Source organism: Mercenaria mercenaria, unplaced genomic scaffold (assembly GCF_021730395.1).
Source record: "Mercenaria mercenaria strain notata unplaced genomic scaffold, MADL_Memer_1 contig_3704, whole genome shotgun sequence".
NCBI lineage: Eukaryota > Metazoa > Mollusca > Bivalvia > Venerida > Veneridae > Mercenaria > Mercenaria mercenaria.
Window position 1 is genome coordinate 27,421 of NW_026461869.1, and position 11,551 is coordinate 38,971.

The 11,551-nt window shown below is 36.7% G+C and overlaps 1 protein-coding gene across 1 annotated transcript; it reads left to right on the plus strand.

Moving 5' to 3' along the window:
* Nucleotides 1–10,230: 10,230 nt before the first annotated feature.
* On the plus strand, nucleotides 10,231–11,551 carry LOC128553322 (tripartite motif-containing protein 3-like). Its single transcript, XM_053534457.1, has 2 exons — nucleotides 10,231–10,841; nucleotides 11,203–11,551. Exons 1-2 carry the CDS (start codon nucleotides 10,531–10,533, stop codon nucleotides 11,549–11,551), a joined length of 660 nt encoding a protein of 219 aa, XP_053390432.1. The 5' UTR covers nucleotides 10,231–10,530.

The following is an 11,551-nucleotide window of genomic DNA, read 5'->3' on the forward strand; positions in this document are numbered from 1 at the left end:
TATAAAAAGGCTGACTGGGATGGTCTTAGGTCACATGTATCAGAACTCCACAACTCCCTTACAATGTCAAACTCCTATGAAAATTTATCAGTAGAATCTCTTTGGAAGACCATCGCCAGCTCTATTGAAGAAGGAATTAAGAAATTTATCCCGTCTAAAATGTCATCAACCAAAGATAAATTCCCTTGGATTAAGGTTAACCTTAAACGACTCTACAGGAGACGGGATAAAGCCTTTAGGAAATATAAGACAAACAAAATTCCCAAGGAAACTTACCTTAGTCTCAAACATCAATGTAGGAAAGAAACCAAATTAGCATACGAAGAGTACCTTGAAGACATCCTTAATGTGAACGCCGAAACTTATCAAATGCAAGCACAACATAACAGACCAAACACCAAGAAATTATACAGCCTTCTCAACCACTCAAAACAAGAGTCCACTGGCATCGACACACTCAAACATGACAGCAAACTTCACACACAGGACCCTGACAAAGCCACAGTATTCAATAAGCAATTTCAGTCAGTTTTTACTTCAAAATCTCCGCTCTCTCTGAAATCTCTGGCTGATATGAAGGTCCAGGATATCGCAGATACAGGTAAAGAGATCCCAGGAAAAGAAACGTACAACCCACACAAACCTATGCATGATATTGATATTTCAACACAGGGTATCGAAAAACTTCTTTGCAACCTTAATCCCCATAAAGCTGCAGGGCCCGACCAAATAAGACCGGTCGTACTTAAGAATATTAGCCAAGTGATCTCCCCTATCCTTACACAACTCTTCCAAAAATCCCTGCAGTCCAGTTCTCTGCCAGATATATGGGAAATGGCGAATGTCGCTCCCATCTTTAAGAAAGGCTCTAGGTCAGACCCAGCCAACTATCGCCCAATATCTCTTATCTGTATCTTGTGTAAAACCCTGGAACACATATTGTATCCTATAGCATAACAAAACACTTTACAAAGAACAATATGTTCTATGAATTGCAGCATGGTTTCCGAGAAAAGAGGTCTTGTCAAACACAGTTACTAATGTTAGTAGAAGATATCCTTCAATTCTTGAACCTGAAAAGTCAAGTTGACCTCATACTCCTTGACTTTTCAAAGGCGTTCGATATGGTCAACCATGAAAAACTACTCTACAAGCTGCATTTCTATGGTGTAAGGGGTCATACTCTTAAATGGATTAAAGCTTTCCTTGATAACAGGTCACAGTCAGTGGTAGTTAACGGGTCCACATAAGGCACCATACCAGTCTCCTCAGGTGTTCCCCAGGGTTCGGTCCTCGGGCCTCTCTTATTTCTTATCTATATTAACGATTTACCTGACTTTGTTAAACACTCTAAAGTTCGACTCTTTGCCGATGACACGGCCATCTACCTTTCTCTGACTGTCTCTTCCCATTCAAGTCTACTACAGCAAAACTTACAGCAACTGGAATTCTGGGAAACAAAGTGGGACATGAAATGCAATCCGTCTAAATGCCAAGTAATACAGATCACTAAGCGTAAAACACCTATGCCAACACAGTACCTTTTACACAAAACCATCTTACAAACAGTACCGTCTGCAAAATACCTTGGCATAACTATATCGAACAACCTTACATGGAATGACCACATTGACAACATCACCAAAAAAGCAAATCAAACATTGGGTTTCTTAAGACGTATCATCAAAGTACACTCAGAAGGGTTAAAATCACAAGCATACAAAACACTTGTACGGCCCCAGCTGGAGTACAGTTCCACTGTGTGGTCCCCCCACTCTGAAACTCTTATTGATCAGCTTGAGTCTGTGCAGTGCAGGGCTGCACGCTGGGCCAAGCGCGATTATAGCCGTACATCAAGTGTAGACAACATGCTGACTTCCCTAAATTGGCGACGCCTTGCACTCCGTCGCATTGACCAGCGCCTGGTTATGTTTTATAACATCTTGCATAACCAGATCGCCATTCCACTACCGGACTACCTAACACCCAACACTAGATCTTCCAGAACCAGAACCACTCATTCCCAGGCATTCGTTCAAGTTTCACCCTCATCCAACTATCATAAATTTTCATTCTTCCCTAGAACAGTATATCATTGGAATGCCTTGCCCTCAGATGTTGTCAACTCGTCTGGGCCAGTGTTCAGTCAGGCTGTAAGCCAGATTGAGCACATCTCACCTTAAATACACCTGCCCTATTTTTAACCTGTTTTAACCATTCTCCTTCTTTTTTTTACTACTACTTTTTTACTCATTTTAACATTCTTGCTAGTTGACGCGCAAAGTCTAGGTCCCCAGCAGGGGTTTGACTATATGGAAGATAGACAGATAGATAAAACACACTAAAAGTTATTGCAGCTGGTAAATGTAAGAGCTCTATCAACCAAACAGAACATATTTACATAATTATCACATGTAAAATAGAAAAAAGTGGAAACTCCACAGGTCGCTCAACACGACAAAAACGAAAATGTTGCAGGCTCGGTTTGATTGAGCCTGTTCATGGACGGTAGTGGACATGCATGCTACCGTCCACACCCTAGAGTAGCCCCGGGTTGAGCAGAACGCAACATTTACACATGCTACAAGTACAAATTTTTTTTAGAGACATCTGCAGATGTATTCATACGGCAGTGCACATGGAATTTTTGATGATACACTAGGTGTAATTCCATGAAAAGCAGCGTATGGTCCCCAGTTAAAATAATCGGTTTGCCCTAAACGAGAAAACAATGGGCAGAACTAAACAAAGTGGGATTTAGAAAGGGGATCTGAGGTTATGGAGCCTGCATATCACATGTACAGGAACTGCCAAAAGACAAAATTAAAAAGCAGGCACCATATCCAAGGGGTGGTTATACAATACCCAAAGTTATACCCAGCAAACAAAAGACATCTTCAAGACGTCTTTATTTGGTTGTTTTATGGTCACGACGTCAGTGACCAGAAAAAAAGACCGTCGTCTTTATTTGGTTGTTTTATGGTCACGACGTCTGTGACCAGAAAAAAAGACGTCTTTATTTGGTTGTTTTACGGTCACGACATCTGTGACCAGAAAAAGACGTCTTTTTTGTGTCGTTTTACCTAAAAAATAAAGACGTCTTTTAAAAGACGTTTTAAAACCGTTATAAAACGTCTCTGTCTATGAGAAAATGCAAGTTTTCATTCTTCTTAGCTGCAATAACATTTGTTAGAAAAAAAACTATGATATTAGATATACCGGTATGTTGGATCGAAAGTTCGGTAATTTCCTTACTTCATAATAGAGCGGATGGGTATAGCATTTTTATTGTATTTTCAAAATACAATGTATTTACTAGGGTTACAAAATTCATGAAAATGGACTCAAACTAGTTAATGATATTTTTTGCACTTCCGAAAAGATTCCTTATTGTTATTAAAATTGGACTGTTGTCTAGCTCATGATTTTCAAAATTGTGTAATTACTTTTAATAATAACATTCACACATTTTAAACTATTCAGGAAAGCGAAAGTATAATGATTACACTAGAATTCATTGGGAACATTTATAATACATGTTTGTTTAATACATGGTAAGGTCAAAGGTCAGATACAAGAATGACTAAGGGTCCGTCTCTCTCTACACATTTACCTAGCCTAGTGAGTACAATCACTTTAAACATTATTATAACATAGTTATTATATTCGTCAATAATATTATATTTAAAAGACTGTCTTATTTATGAAATATCTATTTTAACATTATTAGCTTTTTTTTAATCAGCATTTTCCTTAAAAATATCTCATACTTACAAAGTCAGAAAGGATATCTCAATCACAAAATGTTGATAATAGTTTAAAAGCTTCCATTAACTGTTTTATCAGTACATTATTTATCAAAACTGTTTTTGCATTTTTATTTATTTACGGGAAAATGATGAATGATAATTATTAAACATTCGAATTTAATATATTTCAGGTGATACCAGGTCCAGTGGTTTTGCCGTGATGAAGATGAGAACTAAGCTATTAAACTGCGACTCACTTATTGATTACCTATTGGACTTACTATGTTACTTAGATAAAATACAATCACAGATCTATGAAATAAAGATCAGAAAATGCATGCTGATTACAAGTACTAGATAAGCGAAAAAAATCAATGCCTAAAATACTAGTTCTTTATCCGTTGGAGTATGGTTGGAATTCACATTTCAAAACGATGATGTCGTTTTTTTTTTCTTTCATAAATACATCATTATAATGCACGACAAATATGTCTTTTAAGAGACGTCATAAAGACGTCTCTATAAGACGTGATGGCACCTTTCAAAAACAACTGAAAAAGACGTCTCCAAAAAGACGTCTTTAAGACGTCTCTAAATGACGTGAACGCACCTTTCAAAACAACCAAAAAAGACGTATCCAAAAGACGTCAAAACAACAAAAAAGACGTCTTTTGTTTGCTGGGTAAAAGCGGGAGTATTTGAACAACCCAGGCCGAAATGTTCAAACTGATAAACTAAACAGTACCAATAACACGACATAAAAGTCGTGCTGAACGATCTGAGAAGATCGAAATATAACATCCCTGATTGAATGTACGGGGAGACTTTTTACAGCCGCCACACGGCACAAACAACTCTGCTGTGATAATAAAATAGAAAAAAGTGGAAATTCCACAGGTCGCTCAACACGACAAAAACGAAAATGTTGCAGGCTTGACTTGATTGAGCCGGTTCATGGACGGTATGTAGTGGAAATGAATGCTACCGTCCACACCCTCTAGCCCCGGGTTGAGCAGAACTCAACATTTAAACATGTTACAAGTACAAAAACTATTTTGAGACATCCGCAGATGTATTCATACGGCGATGCACATGGAACGTTCAATGATACACTAGCATGTAGTTCCATAAAAAGCGGCGTTGTTTTCTATATCTATCTTTCGAAGGGTCGAATCCCAATAGCGGACATATACATTGCGCGTCAACCAACAAGCCTGTTAAATGAAGTTAAAAGTAAAAGATATGTTTGTTAAAATATGTTAAAACAAAATATGTCCAGGCATATGGCGAGATGTCTTCAACGTGGCTGGTTTCCGGACTGAACTGTGGAAGATCTAGAACCACTATGTCTAGTGAAAGGACGTTCTACTGTACACATTTGTATTGAACTCGACGGTAACCAAAGTGGTAAGATGTTCCGCTAAAATAATATTGTAAACAGCATTTTCAACAAGTCAGTTATTTCGAGACTACTTGTCTTGTAGTTTGATAAAAAATACCACAAATATGGGATAAACCATAATGCATAGTAGATAATGAGATGAAGAGCTACACGCAAGCATCCTGCGAGGAAATGTATTAAAACTTAAAGCCGGAATATCTAAGTACGTATCAGTGAAGAAAATAAGTTGCCCCGTGAAACTGAGGACATTTCAGAAGTAATCTATAAGAGAGATCACCTGTACCGAAACGTAAAGGAAAACAAATCTAAACACGAGCAATGTTGTAAAATATAGAGTCTCATTTAAATTAAAATTAATTTCATATATTTCCTACAAGACATAACAAGATGCCCACGGGCAACATGTCGAGCCCGCCAGCTGTCATAAGGACCGGGAGTTCCACACGACACTCTAAGTCTACACAAAAATCCTTACCAGTAGAGATAGGTCATAATACACCTTAAAACTGGATGTAACATGCATGTTGTACTACAAAAGTGGTCTTGAGTTTTCCCTACGACCAGTAATAAAAAAGTTACAATATAAGGTAATTTGTAGTAACAGCAAAAGGAAGTAATTCTAGGTTCTTGCGCATGACATTCCGTCTCAAGATGGTGAACAAGTATGCCAAGTTACATCAAAATCCCTCTATGCATGTAAAAGAAATGCTCCGGACAAAGTCATTCTTGTATATGACATTTGACCTCTAAGTGTGACCTTAGACCTAGGGACCTGGTTCTTGCGCATGACACTCCATCTTATAAAGGTGATCATTCATGCCAAGTTACATCAAAATCCGACCATGCATTAAGAAGAAATGCTCCGTACAAACTTCATTTCACCTTTGGCCTCCGACTGTGACCTTGACCTTTGAGATAGGAACATGGGGTTTGAGCGTGACATTCCTTCTCATTGAGGTTAACATTCATGCTAAATATAAACACAAACATACACCGAACAGCCAAAAGTGGCAACTAAGATGAGCTCACCGCAAGCGGGCTCGACAAAAATATACCTGACAATATGATTATGATGACACAGACACAGAAAGCACGTGTAACTCTTAAAATCATACACATTATAATGAAAAACAAACTCTTAATAGGACTCATAATTTTTCTCCCTCCACAGACCAAACAGTCTAGCTAAAAACTAATATCATGTACAAGGTCAATATACTAACTAAATAGTTTCAATCAGTATTTCTCAGCAAATCTCCACTTTCTTTCAAACAAACATGCATCCAATGCTTTTGTACCTAAATCATCTGCAACATTGTGAGTATCCCCAGATGTCTGAATCTCTTATTAGCAAACCTGGAGTCGTAAATATATGTTGGTATTTTTAAAACAAAGCTGCAGTACCGGATCAGACCAAACCAAGCACGCTTAGGGCACTGAGCCATGCAATTACAGATATCATAATCGTTCTCTTTCAGAAATACTTGTCTGGCGACATCCTGCATGATTGGTCAATGTATGCCCTGTATAAATGAAAAGTGACACCAGTAACGCAACTAAGTGAGTCAACTTTTCTCAGAGGTACACTCTTTAAAACTCTAGAACATATTGTGGCTACCCTTATTTCCTCACACATCAACTAAAACAGTATTCTGTATAATCTTAAAAAATAACATGCTTTTAATTAAAGCGCGGTGTTCTGCAAAAACCAGCTGATAGAACTTACATCTACCTTGTTAATAATGTCGCGACTGGCGTCATTTTCCTTCACTTTAGTAACTCATGCGACAAGATAAACCATTTTAAGCTAATTAACACTCTCCCAGCATATGACGATTCTCCGCTAATTTTATGCTGGACACACTCCTTCCAGACCGTCAGAAACCAAACTGTCATCTTCGATGATAATTGTTCTACAGAAGTACCTGTCACTTCTGTTTTCCTCAATCTCTGCTCGATATCAAGACATTCACATTGTGTAGATGGATTGATTTTTTGTATAGACACTCAGCATAAAATATTAATTATATTAACATGAAAACCAGCAATACAATCATTGACATTTCCCAATAGATTTTATTTCTTATTGAAATTATTTTAAAAATTAATGCTGTCAACTTTGGATATAGTTTATTTTTTCATATTTATATGTCAGTACAGTATTCTAATTAGTAACTCATTTTAGACATATTGATCACCTTAAAATTCATGGTCAAATATTGTCAAGAGGTGACGTTATTTTCGTCAAAAACGCTTAATACTCAATTATTAGTATTCGTGCGAGATTAATTAACATTCCTCGATTTCGTGTTTGCGTCCATTCGAGAAATAAAATCCCGACGAATAAATAAAATTCTCGTTTTCTTTATCTTCAAAAACCAAACCATGAATTAATGTCCCGAAGAAATAGTCATTTTTGGTCAAAGTCATGAAATTTTATGCCCACGAATAGATTTTACAGTCTCACTATTTCACTGAGCTGGGATGCACATGATGCCGACAAGTCAATTCAGTCAGGAGCACATTTTAAGTCATTCATGGGTACCTAGTTAGCTTCAAGAAGGATAATTAGGCCCAACGCTATACCTATCATTTAATCACTGAAGATGCCTCAATTGCAAGAGGGGGCTTCCGTGACCGAGTGGTTAAGGTCGTTGACTTCAAATCACTTGCCCCTCAACGATGTTGCTTCGGGCGTTGAATTTTTTATGTGAGTAAGCCATACAGCTGACTTACGGAAGTTCAGTGGTTCAGAAGGGCACCTGGGTCTTTCTCCGCCATCAAAGCTGGAAAGTCGCCATATGACCTAAACTTTGTCTGCGCGACGTTAAACCCAACATAAAAAACAACAGTCAACTGCAAGAGACTTTCATACCAGCCGGAACATAAACAATTGGAAGCGTTTCAGCGCTGAGCGGTCTGTGTGTTACCTGGAACTAAAAGGCCCGTAACAAACAGATACATGTAATATGATATTTTAGTTGTTCATAGCTCCAGGCGACGGAGTATGTATGACTCATGTTTCGTAAGACACACGGACACATCGACACCTTTTGCACTCCATTTGTCAACCCAGCAACAATTTCCATTCGGGCTATATGCTGGGCTGCAGCGTCTCCTCTAGCGCTTTGTACAGACTACTTTTATATCGAAGGTTGAGCGCGATACTGGCGTAATTACAATTAAATAAAGAAGGAGTTACGGCAGTACTGCGCTCAACCCTCGATATGTTTTATTGCATGTAGTCAAATGCATGATAATGTTTAAAAGTGGACCCTTTGCATCACTAACATGAAGAAGAAAACGAGAAGAAAAACAAAGAAAGTTCTTAGTGCTAACTACTTTTAATTGCAATTATATTAGTTAATAAAAAAATATTTGCATTTCCAAGAGCGTTTGATATTTTACTATGTCGATTAGTTACGGAACTTTTGACTGTCAGTATTTTTTTCCAACTTCTGTTCAACAATATAACGTGTATTCTGTTACCAAGCTGAATACTGATACATGCACTGGCGTGGCAGTTCGTAAAAGTTTAAGACAATATAACATTGATAGGGACCAAAGTGCACATAAGTAGGTATAATTAATTATTGTAAATATTAATTACATAATCCCACATTTATTTCAGACAAGTTTTTTTACTCAAATATTTTGTTAGCTTAGTTCGGTTGGTTGGGAATTCCTCAACTGTATCAACTAATATAGTGAAACAGACATAAGCAATATCAATTACAGATCTGTCGTAAACATTTTAGGCAAAAACAATACCGTACCGGTTAGCACGCATATCTGCTGTCGAATCAATGAACTTTTACTAATCTGGTTACTATACCGTTATCTCTAAAACAATAGTTTCCTATGTGCATTTCACAGCATATGCACGACCAGGACCTTTATGACAAATGAAACGTATATTTTTGACAGCGGACAAATACATATTTTAAATGGGTTCATAAAAAATAGACACAGTCGTAAAACAGTTTTTAGAATATTAGTTCAATCAGGTTGATTTCATAAATGATTAATAATAAAAGAGTATCCAAGAAAATGATAGTATTGTCCTCTCACAAAGATAACAAGGGTAACAAAAAACTTTTGTATTTCGACGTATGTATAAAGCAAGCTGTAATTGTTGTCATTTTTATTATGATGATGATTATTATTATTATCTCTGGTCCGATGGAGTCACGGAGTCCATTCTCTACATTTTATAAGAAAGTATTTTCTGCTACGGCCTAAGGACGCCAAAATCGTGTACGGAGAATGCGAATAGGTCTATTATCTTAACAATGATGGGTATATTCAAAGAATGGACTGAGATTTTGTTGTTTTCTTTTGTGATACACACTGCAGGCGTGTGTCAAATTCTCCATGTCAGCATGCGTTCTATAATCAGATTTATTAACCGTATTCCATACCTGGATAGTTATAACTCAAACCGCTATTAACACATTTTAATTACTGTGTTAGGTTCGTCTTTCGTTTACATTATTATACTATATTCAGCTTCCACACTAGATTTTCCATTTATTTCAGTCCCATCTATGAAAACTACAGATATTAAGCCTATATTAAACAGCCAATTTGAAAGATATTTCTGTATTCTATGAAAAACCATCATCATCGGAAGATTGCAGCAGTCGATCGTTTTAAGATCGCGAATAATTGATACTATAAAGTTTAAATGGACTTTGAAAACGACCTAGCAAAATCAAAGTAGAGATATAATAGACATAAAATATAGCATACATTTTACCCTTGACAGTAACATTTTATCAATTCCACTAATATGCTTAAAAACAATAGACTAATCATAAAAATGTGAAATGACAGATTCGGTTTCGAATAACGCCTCTTTATAAATGAATTTTGTAGATATCGTGTTCTCATTAGTAAAAAGTATAAGCAGACTATTTGGTCGGTTTGGTTCGAACAATTACTTTAGTGTCATTGTCTTGATACTACATAAAAAGACAGTGTATAAGTACAGTTTATTTATGTTGTCAACAATAAGGGATTTTTAGCTGCTTGGTGCAGTTGTGAATATCGACAAATGTTGCGTAAATGCACTATGTATTCCAATTGTAATGCAAATCATGCGCAATAGAAAGTAATACTTGCGCTAATACCATTTCAAATGGATTTAATCGAGCTTGTGATATGCCAATTTAATGGAGAAATGAAGTGAAAGTCGCTGTAGACTAGTGCCACAAAAACGTTTAATCGATACATTTGTATATGGCTAACTATTAACATTGGTGTAACCTAGTGTCAGAAAAAGTTTGAGTTTGAGTACAATATTTTAAACTGTTGAACCTTATTATACTGATAAATAGTATTATTTGATTAGGACATAATATTTTGTTATAAGTAAAGATGGGAAGTGGGACATCTAAACCAAAGAGACAGCCAGAGCTGCTTCAGTGCTCAATATGTTTTAACATGTTTAAAGTTCCCCGTATGTTACCCTGCCAACATACGTTCTGTGAAGGTTGCCTCCATACATACATCACACGGACAATGTCTTTTGAAGCGGATAAAACAGATTTTCCTTGCCCAATGTGCAGAGAAACAACAACTATTCCGAAACCAGACAGACCACGTGACAAATGGGCAAAACTTTTTCCAAAGAATAGATTAATTTTGTCTTTGTTTGAAGGACAGCTTGAACGTTCGGAAGGTTGCAGGTAAAATTTAAATCGTGTTTATTCTTATCAATTGTCTGTCTGTATCCTAGTAAATCTGTAAGAATATCCTTTAGAAGTATAGAACATAACCAAGAAAAACAGTAACATATTCGTTTCGACTGTGTCTGTGTATTAGAGGTAATGAAACGTGAAATACTCCTCATGCCCGACTTAAGCAGAACTCTACTTTACGGGTACATACTCCACAATCCAACAGGACAAGAATATAGCACAAACATTGTCCCAGAAAATTTTGTCATTCCATGCTGAAGCAGTTTTCAGATTGTATTGTGTACATTAAACATATCGCACCATTTGTATTGTATTTCGTTGACTAATCACTCCAAATATCTATTTCCAGATTGCATCCAGGAAAAATTGTTGAATTTTACTGCGAGAGTCACATAGAAATTGGCTGTAGTACATGCTTGATAACTAGACACAAAGGATGTGAGGTTGTTCAACTTGAGACTTTTATAAAGAGTGGAAAATTCAAAAGAAGTTGTCAGAAAAACAATGATATGCTGCAACAATACAAGAAACTGTTTGAAGATATGGTAGTAGAAGCTGGACAGAACCTAGATTCTTTGGAGAAGGATAGGGCCTGTATAATCGATGAGGTCAAAGAGATGAGAACCAACCTTGAAACTATGCTGAAAGATTTGGAAGAAAAGATACTTTTTGATATAGGTAAATGTAACGAATTGTAA

What these genes read in the sequence shown, in the direction of transcription:
- LOC128553322 (XM_053534457.1), top strand. Translation starts at nt 10,531, where the DNA reads ATGGGAAGTGGGACATCTAAACCAAAGAGACAGCCAGAGCTGCTTCAG. An exon ending in GAACGTTCGGAAGGTTGCAG is followed by an intron (nt 10,842 to 11,202) that starts GTAAAATTTAAA and finishes ATCTATTTCCAG; the next exon opens with ATTGCATCCAGGAAAAATTG.